Raw genomic sequence first — 21,104 nt, 5'->3', positions numbered from 1 at the left:
GGCAGACAGTGTCCAGATAAGCCAAGCCATTTCTTGTTTGTACTTCACCCTACCCACTTTCTCTAGCTGTAATAATTGGTGAGATAGCTTTGCCACAGTCAGCAAAGGAGCCTGCATAGTAAGTGATACTATGTACAGAATTGTAACGTATTTAGATTTTTATGTCTTGAAATGGAAAAAGGATTTGCTTAGTACCTCATTTAAGACAATCCAGTTTGGATCTATTTGTGCATCTCCCTCTGGGTCTAAAACAACAGTCTGGAAATCTCTGAAGTCTGTCAGGGTGATTTCAGCATTTTCGGGGCACGCATCAGATATATCGATTACCAAATCCTTGTCAAAATCACCTTCACATGCATCCCCAATACCATTGCCTATATAAAGTAAGAGATGAATTAGTAATTTTACAATCAACACAATCAATTGTATAGTTTGGTGGGATAAATAGGCATCTAGTACAGAAAGCACATCATTAGAAAATTAATTATCAAACAAAAAATAAAATACACTTAGTATGGGGTCATTCATTAATATTGTACTGCAAATGAGGAATCACAGAAAATCAACTAACAATGACATATGGGGCCAAACTTAGTAAAATGCGATTTTTGGTAAAAAAAAACTTCCAAAATCGCACATTTTCCCAAATATCGCACATGTAGTAACTTGTGAATTGTGGTAAAATTCACATGTTTTGACCTGTCAAAAAAATTGCACATTCAAAATTGCATCCAGGTGTTTTCTCACAGAAAACATCAAATCACACCCTAAAACAGGCTTCTCTTGCTTTTTTAAGAGAACCTGTTTTATCAGTGAGAAGAAAGGATTATGGGCCTTATTCTGGTTTACTCCTTCTGGTAAATTTCTTCTTAGCAGGACAAAACCATGTACACGTACATGTAGAGTAGATGTTACTCTTGCATAGAGAATTATATTTGGGTGGGGTTTTACTTCAAAGTTAGATCTATATTGCAGTGTAAAAATAAAGCAGTCAGTATTTACCCTGCACAGAACAAAATAATTCATCCAAATCTAATTCTCTCTGCACATTTAATATCTGCCCCCCTGCAGTGCGAATGTTTTTGTCCATCTAAGAAGGATCAATGTATATTGACCTTCACACTTGAGGAAGCTATATGGGAATATGGACATTCTAGAAAGAATCTCCGTTTCTCTTTCAAAGGATTTCAAAAGGGTTTGACGTCAGCGCAAGACATCTATAGATATACCTTTTTTTGCTGCAATTTTTAAGCCATTTCTACATATTGAGACTGCCGGAGAGGAGAGTTTTCAATGATTGAATAACTAAAAAGGTGACAAAGTCAATTATTTAAAAACCTCCATATAAGGGATACAAAGAAAACAGAGACTGGAACTTATCATTAGTCTGCGCAAATTAGAATGGGAAGTCATCTACTATATATAGTTATATCAACTGCTTATAAAAGTTAAGTTTTCATGTTGGTATGTGGTGACCCCGACCTCTCCCACCTCTTTCAGCAAGAAACAGAGGGGCAGAAGAGCAACAGACTCCCACAACTAGAAAATGAATTGCAAACATATTATGCCATATTTACCATTTGAATCAGCCTGATCTGGGTTAGGCACAATTCTGCAGTTATCTGGACCAGGTGGTGCAGTATCAGGAATGCCATCATTATCATCATCATCATCACACTCATCTCCCATGCCATCCTTGTCAGTGTCCAGCTGTGAACTATTAATATCTAATGGACAGTTGTCACGTGTGTCCTGATGGCCATCACCATCTCTATCATTATAAATGATCATTTATAAAATTACAAAACAATTGCAAATACAAAACACAATAAATACAATTCCTTAAAGTTTTTGTTAAACCAGGTAAAGTATGTGCAAACATATTGTTTCAGTATAGTTATAAACAGTGATGGATTCTAACTATGGTCTACAGAACTGCAGCACTCTAGTAAAGTCAGTGTCAGTGAAGGACAGGCAGTCTCATCGTGAGGTGTTTCCCCCCTCTGGGATTGCCAGTCCAGACTGCGATTAACATAGAGCTACCTTACTGTAGGAAGCCACTCACTGCCTGCCTGTCAGCCATAGTCAGCTTCTATGGGCTGCAGCCGATGCAGTCCATAGTAGCCAGGGGGTCTGCACACTATGAACATTTTAAATGTTGACCCATTTCTAGATTTATAGGTGTAGCCCTAGCCTTAAGGTCTTAGATCTCCCACAATTAAAAGCACATTGATTAAAGTAACTAAAGTTTGTGTTTCCTATACCCTCAGTGGTTTCCCCATTGTGTCACAATGAATGGGTAACATGATACTTAAAAACTTCATACATGCTAAAATATAATTTTCTTGGGCCATCTTTCAAGAGCAAACATTGGAGTCAATCCGTAAAACAGAACATCAGCATGTTCATTTGCCAACTTAAACACTTTGGACCTTATTAGTTGGACATACATACAGTAACTGTGTCTAAGTGCAAACATAACATGCAATGGGTAAAAAAATGAGCATTTTTCTATGCAAATATCAGATGCAACCACTCTGTAGGTAGCAAATGTCTTCCATACCCTTGTATTTCACAGGAGGGGCCTCGCTAGAACACAACAGGAGGTGTGGCATTCCCCTGCGCAAAAACAGCTGCTCAAAACACTGTATATAAGTCATACACATGTCAGTTAAAGTTGTCACATTTGAATGAATATGCTTCTTAGTTAAACCAATTAAACAATCAAGATGCACTTGACCTGTGGAGCAAAGTAGGGCTGCTTGGTGTGACTGCGGCAATAGTGTATAAGGACAAATCTGTTGTTATAATGGGCCTGATTCAGACCTGTTCGCTAGGCTGTGTATAGTTGGAGCTTAGCGCCCCGCCACCCTGATGAATGCCCGGCTTCTCCCGCCAACCAATCTGCTCACTAACATGCGAGGGGATGTGTACTCAAACACATCCACTCGCATGCAGCCAAAAGGAGAGAGAAATTATTTGATGGTCGCTGGCCATGGAATGATTTTTCTCCCCTTCAGTAAAAAAGTCTGAACTGGGGTGCTGACATGCTGACTGGGGTGCTGACGTTATGTGATGTCAGCCAACGCCATGCCCAGCATTTTTATGGGACTCTCATTAAATGCTCTGCGTTCCTCTGCTCCAGTCCCCTGTCTGCACCCACCCCCTCTGGAATGAACGGCCTAATGGGTGTGAAACATCCACTCGCATGCTCCCACACAGAGGAAAACTCATTTGATGGTTACTTCCAGGACTTACATTTATGCTGGCCGTTCTTCTGTGAATTGGGGGCTGGAGCTGACATCATGGGGGAAATTTACCAATATGAAAAACCTAGTTTTTCGTATTGGTAGTTTCCCTACGACTGCATACGACTGTTTAAGTCGTATGCAAAGTCGTGTTCCGGAGGATCAGTTACAAAGCAGTCATATACGACTGCTTTGTAACCCTCCGATGGTGTAATGATTCGTATTAGCGGCCGTATATACGGCCGCTAATACGAATTATTTCTAGCAGTCTGCACGGATCAGTCAGATCCGTGCAGGCTGCATGGTGTAAAAAAAAATAGAAAAAATAAATAAATAAAAAAAAAACCGGCGTGGGGTCCCCCCCACAGCCGAAACCAGCACCAGGCTAAAGGAGCCGGGACCGGTAATTAAAAATCAGGGAACCCGACAAATAGGGGTTCCCCGATTTTTAACAACCAGCCCCAGGCTCCAGGTCCGGGGCTGGTTCCCAAAATACGGGGGACAAAATGAGTAGGGGTCCCCCGTATTTTAAGAACCAGCCCCAGGCACAACCAGCCGGCAGGGTAATGTCACAGCCGGGGGACACTTATAATATAAGGTCCCGCGGCCAAAACATTCTCCCTACCGACCAGTCAGCCTGGCCAGGGGCCCTGGGGGAGTGGGGACCCCCCCAATGAAGGGGTCCCCCCCCTCCAGGACTTACCTGACCAGGCTGAAGCCTGGTGCTGTCCTCGATGCCCCTGGGCGGTGGGCATCGAGCTGATAAATGGTGTAAAAAAAAGATGAACCTATTGTTTTTTACTGTGGCACTACAAGTGCCAGCAAGCCTTCCCAGCAAGCTGGGACTTGGAGAACCACAAGTCCCAGCCTGCTGGGCATTAAAGGGCCCGCTGGCACTTGTAGTTCTACAGTTAAAAAAATAGTGCACAAAACACACTGACACACTTTTAAAATAAAACTTTATTACACACAAAGCCCACACATACTAATACTTACCTATCTTCTTCCCATAGGTCGCCCTGGTCCTGTGTCGGCGTCTTCTGGTCCTGTGTCGTCTTCTTCCTCCATGTCGACCGTCGCTGTCGCCGTCCGGATCCGACGAAATCCATTTGGGAAGCTGTGGAAGGAAACCATACTCACCTGTCCCAGCGCGACGTAGTCCAGGTAAGGGTCTTTGCAAAAAAACAAAACGAACACCCCGAAACCAGACCGGACTGACGGAGACGCACGTGTGTTTGTTTACATCGTGCGGCTCCGCCTCCCGAATGCCGCTATTGGCCGCCTTGCGGCCTAGCGGCTCCTGATTGGCCGCTAGGCCGCAAGGCGGCCAATAGCGGCATTCGGGAGGCGGAGCCGCACGATGTAAACACCGTGCGTCTCCGTCAGTCCGGTCTGGTTTCGGGGTGTTCGTTTTGTTTTTTTGCAAAGACCCTTACCTGGACTACGTCGCGCTGGGACAGGTGAGTATGGTTTCCTTCCACAGCTTCCCAAATGGATTTCGTCGGATCCGGACGGCGACAGCGACGGTCGACATGGAGGAAGAAGACGACACAGGACCAGAAGACGCCGACACAGGACCAGGGCGACCTATGGGAAGAAGATAGGTAAGTATTAGTATGTGTGGGCTTTGTGTGTAATAAAGTTTTATTTTAAAAGTGTGTCAGTGTGTTTTGTGCACTATTTTTTTAACTGTAGAACTACAAGTGCCAGCGGGCCCTTTAATGCCCAGCAGGCTGGGACTTGTGGTTCTCCAAGTCCCAGCTTGCTGGGGAGGCTTGCTGGCACTTGTAGTGCCACAGTAAAAAACAATAGGTTCATCTTTTTTTTACACCATTTATCAGCTCGATGCCCACCGCCCAGGGGCATCGAGGACAGCACCAGGCTTCAGCCTGGTCAGGTAAGTCCTGGAGGGGGGGGACCCCTTCATTGGGGGGGTCCCCACTCCCCCAGGGCCCCTGGCCAGGCTGACTGGTCGGTAGGGAGAATGTTTTGGCCGCGGGACCTTATATTATAAGTGTCCCCCGGCTGTGACATTACCCTGCCGGCTGGTTGTGCCTGGGGCTGGTTCTTAAAATACGGGGGACCCCTACTCATTTTGTCCCCCGTATTTTGGGAACCAGCCCCGGACCTGGAGCCTGGGGCTGGTTGTTAAAAATCGGGGAACCCCTATTTGTCGGGTTCCCTGATTTTTAATTACCGGCCCCGGCTCCTTTAGCCTGGTGCTGGTTTCGGCTGTGGGGGGGACCCCACGCCGGTTTTTTTTTTATTTATTTATTTTTCTATTTTTTTACACTGTAGCCTGCACGGATCTGACTGATCCGTGCAGGCTAAAACGCAAATAGAACAGGAAAATGGTGTTCTATTTTCCTGTCGTATTTGCGTGGGTGTTTCACACCACTAAGCAGCCGTATTGTCAGTACGGCTGCTTAGTAAATCAGAAACCACCATTCTTTTGAATGGTGATTTCTGTCGTATCCTATCGATGGTGTAGGGCATTCGTATTTGTAACTACAAATACGAATGTTCCATCTTTAGGACTACGAATTGTTGTATTTTTGGGATTGTAAATCCCGAAAATACAAATTCGTAAAAAAAAGGTGTATTTCTCCCTACGAATACACCTTTTTTCTACGAATCCATTTTGGTAAATGTCCCCCCATGTGACATCATCTGCCTGACCCAAGCAGGCAGGGTCACGCCTGCGTTCACAGGGGTCCGTCAAGTGTTTCTATGGGCATGCCTTCCATTTTTGTGGGCACGCAATTCGAACTATGGGGACGAATCTGCCCCATAGTTCATTTGCTTTAAACATTTTGATGTGTGATATATAAATAATATGTGTTATTAAAAATATTTCCCATTAATCATAGTTGCAAGCTTTAGTATACTTACTGATCTTTATTGGTATCACATTGATCTCCCACTAAGTCGTGATCTGCATCTGCCTGAAAGAGGTAATGGTTTTGTTAACAGCTGAAAGTACATATACAGTATAGCAGTAGCACAGTACATCCTGGTGGCATAGAGGTTAGAACTGTATAGCAGTAGCACAGTACATCCTGGTGGCATAGAGGTTAGAACCATATAGCAGTAGCACAGTACATCCTGGTGGCATAGAGGTTAGAACCATATAGCAGTAGCACAGTACATCCTGGTGGCATAGAGGTTAGAACCATATAGCAGTAGCACAGTACATCCTGGTGGCATAGAGGTTAGAACCATATAGCAGTAGCACAGTACATCCTGGTGGCATAGAGGTTAGAACCATATAGCAGTAGCACAGTACATCCTGGTGGCATAGAGGTTAGAACTGTATAGCAGTAGCACAGTACATCCTGGTGGCATAGAGGTTAGAACCATATAGCAGTAGCACAGTACATCCTGGTGGCATAGAGGTTAGAACTGTATAGCAGTAGCACAGTACATCCTGGTGGCATAGAGGTTAGAACCATATAGCAGTAGCACAGTACATCCTGGTGGCATAGAGGTTAGAACCGTATAGCAGTAGCACAGTACATCCTGGTGGCATAGAGGTTAGAACTGTATAGCAGTAGCACAGTACATCCTGGTGGCATAGAGGTTAGAACCATATAGCAGTAGCACAGTACATCCTGGTGGCATAGAGGTTAGAACCATATAGCAGTAGCACAGTACATCCTGGTGGCATAGAGGTTAGAACTGTATAGCAGTAGCACAGTACATCCTGGTGGCATAGAGGTTAGAACCATATAGCAGTAGCACAGTACATCCTGGTGGCATAGAGGTTAGAACCATATAGCAGTAGCACAGTACATCCTGGTGGCATAGAGGTTAGAACCATATAGCAGTAGCACAGTACATCCTGGTGGCATAGAGGTTAGAACCGTATAGCAGTAGCACAGTACATCCTGGTGGCATAGAGGTTAGAACCATATAGCAGTAGCACAGTACATCCTGGTGGCATAAAGGTTAGAACCGTATAGCAGTAGCACAGTACATCCTGGGGACATAGAGGTTAGAACCGTATAGCAGTAGCACAGTACATCCTAGTGGTATAGAGGTTAGAACCATATAGCAGTAGCACAGTACATCCTGGTGGCATAGAGGTAAGAACCATATAGCAGTAGCACAGTACATCCTGGTGGCATAGAGGTTAGAACCGTATAGCAGTAGCACAGTACATCCTGGTGGCATAGAGGTTAGAACCGTATAGCAGTAGCACAGTACATCCTGGTGGCATAGAGGTTAGAACCATATAGCAGTAGCACAGTACATCCTAGTGGTATAGAGGTTAGAACCAATGTTTCAGAATGCTGGGGTTTGGGTTATAGTATCCTATCTGTGTTTGTTCTCTTCATGCTTGTGTTACATAGTTACATAGTTACATAGTAGATAAGGCTGAATAAAGACTTGCGTCCATCTAGTTCAACCTACGTTTTAATAGCTTATCCCTTGTAAAAGACAGAATATGGTTCTTATTAGTACCCCTGGATATTTTTATCCAATAAATGCTTGTCCAACCTTATTTTGAACGTATTTATTGTATCTGCCAACACCACCTCTCCAGGAAGAGAGTTCCAAAGTTTGACTGCTCTGACCGTAAAGAAATTTTTTCTTTTGAGGGAACGAAATTTTCTTTCCTCTAATCTAAATTCGTGCCCTCGTGTCCTAGTTTCCTTTCTTGCAGTAAAAAGAGTGCTTGAGAGTTCCTTATATTGGCCCCTGATATATTTGTACATGTTGAGCATGTCCCGCCTTAAACGTCTCTTCTCTAGTGTAAATAGTCCTAGCTTGCTTAATCTCTCCTCATAGCTTAAATTCTCCATTCCTCTAATAAGCTTTGTTGCTCTTCTTTGGGTTTTTTCCAATTCCATGATGTCCTTTTTATAGTGTGGGGCCCAGAACTGTACTCCATATTCAAGGTGTGGTCTAACAAATGCCTTGTACAGTGGCATAATTACTTTTGAGTCCCTAGTTTCCATGCCCCTTTTAATACATGCTAGAATTCTGTTGGCCTTTTTTGTTGCAATGTGACATTGAACACTGCACCCCAGCTTATTATCTATATGGACTCCTAGTGGGTTCTCTATTTTCATCATACAAACATTATAGAATTATCCTTAGCTGAGTTGCCTATTGTCAAAAAATCAGTGGTAATGTGAGTGGTAGTAAATCATACTTTCAAGACAGATGCCACTGACTGGAGTTGAGGTCAGGGCCTAGTAATAACTGTCATTAGTGTACACCCCCTATTGGGAAAAGACATAAATTGCAGGTCGCTCAGGAGGTGCCAATATAATGTGATTAGCATAGAAATACTTGTCTCCACCACCTCAGGAGTTATCTTCGGGATGCACCATTATGCTACTGTAATGCCCACTTTCTTCGTAAGTGAGCAGGTATTGGGAGGACAGTAAATTTTTCCAGGCTGCTGGGACTGCCCGCAAATTCTGGTGTCTCCCACAACATCCAGGAGAGTAGAAAAGTATGTAGTTCACTGTATATTGTAAACTCCACTGGGACAGAGATTTACGTATTAATTATTCTCTGTAAAGTGCTGTGTATTATATTATCACCATATAAAAACTATTCTTTATATTTGACAATATTTGTTGCTTAAAAGTTTCATGCTGGAGCTTTCATTTTTTAACTAGTTTTTACACTGCTATTACATGAATAGTAATACAGCCAGCGCCACCACTAGGCAGCTTTAGGCAATTGTCTATGAGCAACGCACCCTCCTCCTGGATAGCGCAGAGTAGACTAGTACCACATACTTCAGCCATCTCACATATTACCCCCCCCCCCTCTCCCCCCTCCCCGGTGAATGCAATCCGGAACACTCCAAAATACTGATGTGAAGCTTCTGCACCTAGGTTCTGTTTCTCGAATATTAGCACTCCCACGAGTACCCACTCGCAGGGGGACCCCCTCCCCTCAAGAGTATACCCTCCTCCCACAGTTAACCCATGTTTACCGCTCCTCATCACACACACCACAATAGTGCACCTAGGGACAAGAAACAGCTTCAGCCAAGGTCTAATTAACCCCCCCCCCCCCTCCCACCACGCAATGACTTCCAATATAGCAGTCCTGCGTCCTTCCATAAGCTTAACATAGAAAAGATGGTGATATGAAAAATACATTGCGGGAAGGGACCCAGCATGTGTCCTTGCCCTATACCGGGCTCCCCAAAGGAAGCTGCCACAAGCAATTGTATTTTTGTGAAATTTTGCCAAACCAAAACTGAAGCTGAATAGGGCTATTTGATCTGACTCATCTCTGTCAATAGTTCTTTCCCCACAGCAATCGGACAGCCCACCAAGAGGATAAAGGACAATCACTGCACTAGCTACAGGGTGTAATTGTAGTGGGGAGAGGGTGGAATAAACCGAGCAATAGTTTAGGAAAAAAACTGGAAAAATTATATGGCTTAACCAATGACGTCTCAGCAGAAGACCAGCTGTATGCTGGCACATAACATGCAGCCATGGCAACTAAGTGGTTATGTATATGCTTCTACAATGTCCTGATGTCAGGTCATTTCACAATGCTGCCTTGTCAAGGGGCATACCAACCCCTTGTACAGTATAGATTCATTTTCCTGGGGACAATTCAAACAACAGGGATTTGAGCATTGACAAATATATGGACTATGCAGTACAGAAGAGTGGGTCCACATTTTTTGAGGTTGTTAAATGAGTCTTAGTTTATTTGTCTTACAGTTTACTTTATCACTAAGCTGTCTTTTTTGTTCCCCTCCTCCCGTGAGCACCCCTTCGGTTGCTTTCACATATATCCACACACACACACACACACACACACACACACAATGATTTTCTGAGAGTTGAAGCCATCTTGGTAACATGCATTTCAAGTGTACACACTACAGATTTATCTGCTCTTAATTGAAAGATTATGTCCTAAAGTTCATCGGTGGTGACATTTATATTAAAACCATGTTAGACAGAACATTGCAGAATGGATACATACTGATGACTGGCAATCAGGATGTTGGCGGTCTGAATACTAATGCCAGTATCTCAAAGGAGGGAAGCCAACAGGGGTCAGGTAAGTATGTTTATGCTCTCCCTTCCAGCCCCTAACTCTAACCCTCCATACTTCTCCCCTCCCCACCACCTAGACCTACCCCCCCTGCCCCACAGTCCTAAAGGGGTGTATACACGCTTCGATTTTGCCAGGTTTTTGATTCGATATTGCTTATAGAAGCAAAATAGTATCTAAATCGAATGGTTTTTAAGATGCTTTTCACCTGCATTCGATTCGATACGCGCTACCATTTTTCTCTATATCGAAAAGAAAAATAGACTGTGCAGGCAAGGAAATATCGAATTTGATCCAGTAAATCGAATGTGTACATTGTACCTTGAATGAAAATCGAAATTGATATCAAATGCAAAATTGCAGATCGAATGTGAAATTGAATGTGAAAACAAAGGCCAACTCGAAAGGGGTGGAATAAAGGAAATCGAATGCAAATCGAATTGAAAGTAAATCGATACGTGTGTACACACCGTTACACTAACCCGTCTTCTAATTGCCTAAACCTAACCCCCTCCCCACAACCTAACCCTAACACCCCCTTGCCCCACAGCCTAACCCTAAAGTTAGCTATACATCAGAAAGACCGGTCTTACAATCCTGATTGTGTCCAATTTCCCTTCAACTCCCCGGCAGTCCTCGGTGGTTTTTGGACACACAATGTACTCACAATCTGTCATACAATCCATCATACAATTCATCTGCTGCATGATTGTATGATTGAAGCTTCATTTAAATAGGGGGCGGGCCTACTAGGATCAAAAGGATAGGAGTACCAAAAATCCATTTTTTTTATATATATATTTTTTAAATTGCAGGTTGCCAGCAACTACCAAACTGCTCACATCTGCTGTGTTATGCCATTATTAAATAGCTCAAATGCAGCAATCCTCTGAAAACTGTTTTCAGAGTAGTGACAGAATTGTGCAAAAGGACGTCCACCGCTCTTTTCAGCCGCTTGGAAACTTCTGCGGCTCCCAGCATCTTCACTTCCCGGAAGCTGCACCTCTCTTCTCTGCTAGTCAGGGAGGGAGTGTCAAATGACTCTGGTTGTATGAGCAATCTAAAGACAGTTTGCATGTGCTTAAAAGCACTTGCAATCTGCTCCCAATCCCAACTGATTTTACGTGCAGTACGTCAGATCAGAGGACCAATCCTCCAATCTCCCGGGGCCAGCATTGTATGATTGTGTGCACACGATGTTCACACAATCTGCATGCAATCCATCTTGTAATCCATTGAGATTGTATGATTGGATGCCATGTCTTTCTGATGTATGGCCACCTTTAATCACCCCATTAGTGGCCATAGGCATTCTGAACCATTCAATGTTCTGGCGCCAGTGCTTTGACAGCAGATGAGATGCCTGCTTTGGTATATTAAATGCCAGCATTTTGACTGCTGGGATGCTGACTGCATCCCCTATAAATATGCATAATTGTTCATTGTTTTGTGCCATATCAGATAATCAGATTAGACATGTTTTTAAACCTTTGCTGGACCTGATTGCCATATACACAGTGTGGACGAGACGCAGCAGAAAGCATAAAAAGTGTCCAAAGCCGTTTTCGGAGGTTTGGCCATGTTCTGCACTCAACGCATGCACAGAGAGGTGTATGTAAGTAGCTGGAAGTGGGGGGCTGTCAGAGGAGAGAGGGGCAGTATTGTGTAGCTCTGCCTAGGGCACCGGACCTGAATATATAAATACATACATAAATAAATCACTTTTTGGAGCTAAGTACATCTGACCCTCTAGCTCTGTTTACCTGATCTGGGTTCCGAATAGTGGGACAGCTGTCACATACATCACCTACACCATCCCCATCTGTGTCCTTCTGGTCAGTGTTGGGAATTTTTTTGCAATTGTCCACTGTATTTTTAATTTCTAAGAAAAAATACACAAAAGTGCATAAATCAGTTTTACAGCTTCATGAGTTCTCCTTACTGTGTTATTGCCCTGGCAAGTTACAAGCCCACATCTGCTGTTTTAGATAACTTTAAGAGCATACTGTCTCCATCCATGTCATCATCACAGACGTCCCCTTTCCCATCCTGGTCAGTGTCCCTCTGATCATTATTCTTGATGTTACGGCAATTATCACATGCATCACCAAAGTTGTCCTGATCTCCATTTTTCTGATCCACATTAGGAACATAGACACAATTATCCTGTATCAAAAAGATATATAATTTACTGAAATTTCCCGTAATGTACCAACATTACAATATGTGTAATTATAATTTTGTATTTAATTATTACATGCTATTATTTAATGTGTAAAAACTTTCCATGTACCTGTATATTTGGTATGCCATCTCCATCAGCGTCATCATCACAGGCATCACCAATTCCATCTCTATCAGCATCCTCCTGGCCAGAGTTAGGCACTGTTACACAGTTGTCCTGAAAATAGAGACAATGATCTGTACACCAACGTTTAAATACAAAAACAAAAAATATAGGTAATCAAGGAATGAATGAATAGCTGGTAAAACAATAGCGAAGCCAGTTCAGAGACTGCAGGATGGAGAACAGAGGGTTCTTGCAAATGGTGCATTTTCAGGTTGGATACAGGACTAAGGGCCTGATTCAGGTTGGCTCAGTAAGCTGCAAACATCGCAGTTTATCAAATGCCTGAGATCCCACTCGTTCCGGAATTAGGCCCTAAGTGGAGTACCACAGGGTTCGGTGCTGGGGCCTCTTCTATTTAACTTATTCATTAATGGTACAGAGGATGGAATACTAAGCAGAGTATCCATCTTTATGGAGGACACAAAACTAACCAAACTGTGTAGGGTGATTACAACTATCGAGGATGTCTCCATTTTACAGAAAGATTTAAATAAACTAGATGAGTGGGCGGACAAATGGAAAATGAAGTTCAATGTTGATAAAGGTAAGGTTCTGTATCTTGGGAGACATAACCAATGTGAGACTTATTATTTTAAAGGGGTAGAATTGGGCAAATCCGAATTGGAAAAATACCTAGGAGTCCAAACTGACAACAAAATGGGGTGCAGTGCTTAGCGTCATGGTGCAGCCACCAAGGCCAAAAGGATACTTGTATAAAAAGGGGCACGGAAACAAGGGATGTAATTATATACCTCATTTGGAATTTGGAGTGCAATTCTGGGCCCCACATTACAGAAGGACATTTATAGAGCTGGATAAAATCCAGAGAAGCGCGACCAAGCTAATAAAAGGTATGGATACTTTAGCTATTAGGAAATATTAGACACATTAGGAATGTTTATGCTGGAAAAGAGGCATTTAAGAGGAGAAATGTTTAACATGTACAAATATATCAGGGGGCAATGTATTGAATTATCAGACTCGCTCTTTGCTTTGAGGTTGGAGGCTAGGATGCATGGGCATGGAAAAAATATTCCATACCCTTAGAAGGAAAGTATTTTTTACAGTTAGGGCAGTAAAGGTGGTGTTGGCAGACACAATAAATACATTTAAAACAAGGTTGGACAAACATTTATTTGGAAAAAAAACATTCAGGTTTACAACTAATAATCACAATCTGGCCCAATGTTGAAACAAATTAAATAAATTGGTACTTGTTTCCTAGCACGGCCACAATCGCATTGATCTTGTGCCCTTAATAGTGGTATGCGATGGCCCCCGACGCGATGGACCCGATTTCCCATTGAAATGCATTGAAAAGTTAAAAAATCGCGTCGGTCGCGTCGCATGCGGCTAAATAAGCATTAAATGGTCCCGACGCGATGCCCCCGATTTCCCATAGGGAACAATGTTAAATGGCTCAATTTACCCAAATCAACAGGGAACAATGTTAAATGGTCCAGAAACCCCCAAAAACACCCCAGAACAGTGAAATGGCCCCCCAAAATTAGTTAACGCCACCCCACGATCAACGTGAACCCGAAGCGTGGCGAGCGCAGCGAGCCCGCGAGGGTCGACGGTACGCGTCCTCCGACCTTTTCATACCCCCACTATCCACGTCGGCGTGGAGTTGAGAATAGAATAGTGTGGCGAGCGCAGCGAGCCACCGAGCCCGAATGGGAAATCGGGGGCATCGCGTCGGGACCATCGCATGCGATTTTTTAGCACGCATGCGATGCGACCGATTAGATTTTTTTACCTGCGATTAGAATCGGTGTGGCCGTGCTAGGAAACAAGTACCAATAAATTAAAAAGGGGATATCACATCGAGACTCACTCTAATGGGTCCTGTAAAAAAAGGTTGAACTTGGTGCATGTTTGTCTTTTATCATTAGCAAGCTACTTGCTAATGAGTTGATAGAGATCATCTGTGTTTAGGGGCAGATTTATTGATGAGTGAAATTCTTGTTATCACTCATTACCAGCGGTGGCTCATACCTTATAGTAAAAGGGCACTGCCGCTGGCCACAACCCCCCCCCCCCCCCCCCCCCCACACACACACGTGTGGCGCCGCTGCTCCTGGCCAGTCCCCGGCTCCCTGCCACCGCTGCCAAGCCAGCTCCCTGCTCTCCGCTGCGGTTTTTGGCCTGTACAATGATGACAGATGCTGGGATCGGCTCATGCGCAGTACTGACCTCTGTATTGCGCATGCTCATGCGGCCAGCTTCTATGGGCTGCTTTGGCAACAATACAGGACGACAGGATGGCCCAAAGGCAGTACCGTCATGCACATGCCCCTGGTTCTATGGGCTGCTTCGGCTGCAGTCCATAGAAGCCAAAGAGGCATACCAGAGGGAGGGATAATCTCCCACCTTGGGACTGCCTTGGGTGACTGGCAGGTCGGACGTCCAACAAGAAGTCCCTGCTAGTCCCAGTTAAGCCAGTCCAGTATCGCAGACTGCATCTGGCTTCACTTAGACAGAGCACAGTGAAGGGTTTTACCTGGGGGGCTGCAGTCCTGCAGCCCATAGGTAAAACCCACCACTGCTCATTACTGATCTTAAATGGTGCTCCAGCCAATCAGCTCTTGTCATGTGTTTAAAAAATGACAGTTAGAACCTGATTGGTTGGAGCAACATGTAATATTAGTAATGAGAGATAACAAGAATTTCATGTTATTAAATATGCCCCTTTATTCTATATTTTCACATCTCAGTATGAAATTTAGTTTGAATACAATGGGTGAATTATCTGATATTTGATGAAATGTGGGGAGAGATTAATAAAACCACTGAAGAGGAAAAGCAATGATATAACCAGAGTCTAGCTATAATTTTATAGAATGTACTAAATAGGTGGAAGCTAGCATCTGATGCTATGGGAATATCCACACTCATCCTAGAAGGTTTAATACATCTCCACCATAAAGACAGCATCACAAGCAGTGGAGACATAATAGGGGTGTGGCCAGCCCAGGTGCCTCTTACCAAGCTCACGCTCAATTAGAGGAGCATGGTGCTGCACTGTAATATTACATGCAGCACCTGGGCCCTGTCACTATGTACAAACTGGCATTGCAGTCAATGCAGTCCATTGGGGCAGGCCACATCTCCTGGACCCAGAGGCATAGGGAGGGTGGCTCCAGTTGAGCTCAAGCTTCAGAAACCAGGGAGAAGGCATGCCGGTGACCCCCTCTCATTCCACCCTGGCCAGGAGAACAGGAGGCAGACAGAGACGATGGTAGTGGGAAGACAGCTGCCACCTAGGAGGAGACGGCTGCCACCTTGGAGGAGACAGGCATTAGAGATCCTGTCAGACCTCTAGTGTCTGTCAGAGGAGAGCAGCGTGCCCAGTGCTACCCAGAAGTGCAGGTTCTGGGAGCACTGGCTTGCTGTAGACTGGACCCCCCCCCCCCCCCCCCGCAATGAGCATGTAAGTCCCCATTGACTTACATAAGGAACAAATAACTTTCCATTCGCAAGGAGCATATAGCTGCCTCTGGCAAGTAGCATATACCCCCCCCCCCTGGCAAGGAACATACAACTCCCCCTTGCAACAAGAATATAACTCCCCCTTGCAATGAGCATGTGCCCCCTCCCCGGCAAGGCACATAACCCTGGGAAGGAGCATAAAACTCTCTCCGGCAACGAGCATGTATCTCCCCTTGGCAATGAGCATGTAACTCACCCTGGCAACGAGCATGTAACTTTCCAGCATGAAAATGTAACTCTTACTAACAAGCATATACCCCCCTTTGGCATCAAGCATGAAATCACCCCTTCCCCTGGCAAGGAGCATATAACTTCCCCCTGGCAAGGGGCATATACTGTAACCCCCCCCCCGGCAAGGAGCAAATACCTCCCACTGGTAACAAGCATGCAAATTCCCCCCTGAGAATGAGCATTTAGTTCCCCCCTGACAATGAGCATTTTGTCCCCCCTGGCAATGAGCATGTAACCCCTACCCTGGCAATAAGCATGTAACCCACTGGCAATGAGCATGTAAAACCTACCCTGGCAATGAGCATGTAGCCCCACCTGTCAAAGAACATTTAGCTCCTCCTAGCAATGAGCATGCAACTCCCGTCTGCCAAAGAGCATACAACAAGCATGCAACTCATAATGGCAATGAGCATGTAACGCCCCCCACTGGCAATGGGCATGTAGCTCCCCCTGGCAACAACCATGTAACCCACTGGCAATGAGCATGAAACCACTGGCAATGAACAAGTAACCCCAGCATTGAGCAAGAAATCCCCAGCAAGGAGCGTGTCCCCTGGCAATGAGCATTGAGGGAAAAATTGCTGTAATTAATGTATAGGGTAGAAGCCTTACTGTGGGGTTATCATTTGTTATCATCATTCAGATGGTGTGGATTTCCAGGTATTTCTAACTTACCTTTTTACATTTCAAATCAGAACATCGCAGCTTTTCATCTGGGAATCCATCAATGTCTGTATCCTTCGCACATAATATTCCATTTCCTGCCCATCCCACTTTACACTGTGGAAAAATTGGCATGAGGTTTTAAGGCAATACTCCTCAATACAAATGACACACTAAACTTGTACTTGGTATCAGAACAAATTCCTTCTCCCATTTTGCCAATTGTCACTGCTTATAGAATGACCTACTGTTCTGCTTTAAATAAAGCAAGCAAAAAGAACAATTCCATAAAACTTTTCTTTTATAAAACCACCTTGGTCACTTATGCCAACACATTGCAGTGTTACAGGTCACGGCCCAAGCAGCCTCTGAGCTGCCAGAAGTGTCCAATTTAGAATCACAGCCGCTTTTACTTAATATTGAATTTCCAGAATTGAAGCCTCCAATTTGAGGCTAATAGGGACTACACACATGCCGATATCATGGCATTTTTTTTTTTTTTTTTAGTTTGGCAGTCGCTTAGAAAATGGCCCTACATCAGTGTGTGTGTGTAGAGGCGATAGCAACAGCAATGCGCGTCGCTGTCGCTGGCCAAGATTGATGGGCAGTGTCCATCAATCTCGCTGGTCACCAGTGTTCTCCACCAGAGAACACTGGTCTTGTCAGCAAGCTCAGAACACAGCACCGACAGCTTGCTCTGTGTGTGGACTGTAAGCGCTGTGTGCTGAGCGACAGTGGCGCAGCACTGCCCAACCTAGCATACCTAGGTCACCCTACACACATATGTGTGTAGGGCCCATTACAATTCTGGACTTTTTTGGGGTTAAATCCTAGGATCCTGAAGAAGGCAGAGGATTGGCTTCTCCAATTGTCATGTTTATGCCTTCACGCTTTTATATATCTATATTTTAGAAGTAAATGTAAATTATAAAAAAAAATATCCACCTATCGCCATCTATTATGCCAGCCAAAGATAAGGGAGGCTCTTCTTACCACACAGGCTATAGATCCATCTCGCTCAATAATGCAATCTGCATTTTCATGACATTTGCTAATCTCTCCATTTGGACACCTTCTTTCAGTTTTACAGGCAGAATTCCGACCATTTCCTGACCCAGCCTTACAGGGAGTACATTTGTATGAGCCCTGCACACAAACACAAAAAGAAAATATCACATGTGGTTCCAGAGCATGTAAGAACACAAAGCGAGGGCAACTGACACATTTTGTGGCATGCTCTCCCCAACTTATCTTTCCTTTTCTTGTTCACTTTACTCCTCTCCCTTCCTCTGTATACAAGAGGCTCTCCCCTGTTCCTCAGTATTTATAATTTTATTAAATCAATTTAATAATGATAATTATGAATTTAAATCAAAATAATTTGTCAAGTACTGTAACACAATAAACCAAAAAAGGTTAGGCACATTTGCTTTTACCACAGGAGAATGTGTCAAGTATTAAACATTCCTTCAATTTACTAAACTCACATACTCGTATGTGTATAAATGGCATATTGTGGGGGTTACCTTGGTGTTGGTGCAGACATTGTTAACAGGGCAGATTTTGGTTCCACTTCCGCATTCATCTATATCCTGGCACATCTGAAAAATGAATAAACCAACTTGAGGTCGCTGCACACTGGGGTCGAATCTGAATAGGATTCAGTGGTGCCACCAATGTACTGTATGTCTTATGCCACAGTCACGTTTGTAACCTTAAACTAATGCCATTACAGCTTAGCACAGGTACAGCTTTGCTACTGAATATGCAAGGACTGAGAAGCTCACTGTCAGCAACTTTAGATGAGGAAATACAATTTTGTGCATCTTTATCAAAAATTACACCTTCCCCATGCTAGGTGCAGATTCTCTGTCAGAGTAAGGCTTCCAAAGTAGGTGATTGTGCCACTGAGATAGCAATCGCTTGTGTGATACACTCACTACACTCCCATAATGCACCAGAAAGATGGACTATCTCTGTGTAATATAAAAAACCACAGTCACCACCCGCGCACTGCCGGTACAATCACAGTTTGTGCATCTCAATCGAGGCTGCAAGCGTGTATACACACACAATTTGACGCATGCACTAATGGACTATTGATGTTCTGGCAAAAATTATCATTCAACTGCATTTCATCAGATTCAGAATCAAGCCCACTCTCAGGACCAGATGTACTAAGCGTGGAAAGCTTGGAAAGTGATAAAATGGAGAGTGATGCCATTTCACTGGCTGTGTATAAAAAATGACAGGTAGGAACTGATTGGTTGGTGGTTTATCACTGTCCATTTTATCACTTTTCAAGGCTTAGTACATCTGTCCATCAGTGCAACGTATTGGTTCAGCATTGGGCTAGAATTATTTTTCTTTTTAAATATATAAGATTATCAAGGCATTGCTTAGTCTACATGCTGAGTACAAAATTGTCCAAATAGAAATAAATAAAACTAGATTATATTGTATGTCCATTAGAATAAAATAATTTTTACATACTTACATCTAGTGTACACGTAAAATAAATATTGTAGAGACTAGAAAAATCTATCATAAAAATGCAGAAAAAACCCAGCATGCAGGAAAACATGCATGCTCCCAGAGTTCTGCCTCTGCTGAGGATGTTCTGCTGTTAGTTACGTACCTTCATATGTACAGTTAGTTATAGTTTATTCATATAGGGCGGGATGTACTAAAGGGAAAATGCGGTAAAACAGGGGTTTTACCGCATTTTCCTACGTACCAATACCCGTCCGCCCCGTTTTCGCAAGGCAGGGTATCGCCACCCTCTGGAAGCCTATGGGCTTCTATCGCCACCCCCCGTCCGCGCGCCCCCCCTCCAGTCCTCCTTTGATCTCCTCCTCCCCCAGCAGGTGTCACAGCCGGCAGGACATCTGGCTGCAGGGGGGAGGAGGAGACGCAGGGGGACACTGGCAGCCGCCGAGATGTGAAGGAGACCCCCGCAGACCACATCACAGGTATCGCGGGGGTCTCCGTCACCGCAACCCGATGCTAGCCGCATATGTTAGTACATATGCGGCAGCATCGCGGTGGCTGTCAAGCCAAGGGCGGCGATGTATATTAATATATCCCGCCCATAGTCATGAGTTTATAACATATTTCAACATATATACCTCATATATCATTACCTGTTTATTAGCTCTAGCAAACTCCAAACCAATTCCTTCAACTCTTTTCCCTATATAACCAATAGGACATGGATCACAATGGAACCCAGGAGAAGTATTGACACAGCGGATACGTGGGAAGCAAGGATTTGCAGTGCACTGGAAATACACATCATTCATATTAGATGTACAGTATGTTATTAAATTTTCATCACTTACTAGGACAGCAGTCCTATACTCTGTCTATTTGTGACCATGGGGGAGATTCTCTAAGAATCTCCACCCCCCTTCGCCGCCCATCTCATTTATAATTATCGCATATATTCTAACATATTCGATAATTAAAGCAAAAGACAGCTCTTGCGTTAAGAGCTGTCCCAGCAGGTCCCGGCGGCTCCCCCTCCCTCACACACCCGGTGCTGCTGCTGCTGCGCTGGGCTCTCCTTTTCCTTGCACCCGGAAGAGAATCAGTGCAGGGAGGAGGTCACAGGTCCGGGCAGCACTGCGCTGTGCTGCCCGGACACAGGTGAGGGGGCGATGCGGTGCGGCGGGGGTCCGTGCGGGGCGGCGGGGGGTCGTTGCGGGGCGGCGGAGGGATGCGGTAGAAGCCCATTGGCTTCTATGGGGCATCGCCAGATTTTTCTGGCGATGCCCCCCGCCGTGTTAACCCAGCGGGGGATGCTTAGAGCATCCTAAAATGCGGTAAAAACCCAGATAACGGGGTTTTTACAGCATTGCTTGTTTAGATAATCTCCCCCCATGTCTCTGTGCCATCTTAATATACTGTACATTGGTGACTTTGAGGCTCCTGCTGAATTGGGCATTTACTGTACCTATTTGACTGATGTAAAATACACAAATATATACTGCGTATAGCTACAATAAAATACATCAGTCTACGGCCATATGCAGAATTGGGACTTGTGCTTCCTTTTACTTGCATAGGTGTGTAAA

The 21,104-nt window shown here is 44.3% G+C and overlaps 1 protein-coding gene across 1 annotated transcript in view; it reads right to left on the bottom strand.

Moving 5' to 3' along the window:
* The window catches only part of COMP (cartilage oligomeric matrix protein), a 151,446-nt gene that overhangs the window by 33,680 nt on the left and 96,662 nt on the right, over positions 1-21,104 (bottom strand). Inside the window, exons 5-14 of the mRNA XM_083179394.1 lie at positions 20,172-20,309; positions 18,555-18,629; positions 18,022-18,174; positions 17,041-17,145; positions 12,586-12,693; positions 12,299-12,458; positions 12,056-12,174; positions 6,141-6,193; positions 1,578-1,771; positions 196-374 (exon numbers count right to left, since the gene is read on the bottom strand). Coding sequence (XP_083035520.1) covers positions 196-374; positions 1,578-1,771; positions 6,141-6,193; positions 12,056-12,174; positions 12,299-12,458; positions 12,586-12,693; positions 17,041-17,145; positions 18,022-18,174; positions 18,555-18,629; positions 20,172-20,309 — 1,284 coding nt within the window. The remainder of the gene's footprint in view (positions 1-195; positions 375-1,577; positions 1,772-6,140; positions 6,194-12,055; positions 12,175-12,298; positions 12,459-12,585; positions 12,694-17,040; positions 17,146-18,021; positions 18,175-18,554; positions 18,630-20,171; positions 20,310-21,104) is intronic.

Source organism: Crinia signifera, chromosome 1, assembly GCF_055691185.1.
Source record: "Crinia signifera chromosome 1, ASM5569118v1, whole genome shotgun sequence".
Lineage (NCBI taxonomy): Eukaryota > Metazoa > Chordata > Amphibia > Anura > Myobatrachidae > Crinia > Crinia signifera.
Note: the sequence above shows the minus strand (reverse complement) of the source record. Positions and strands in the feature narration are given on the sequence as shown.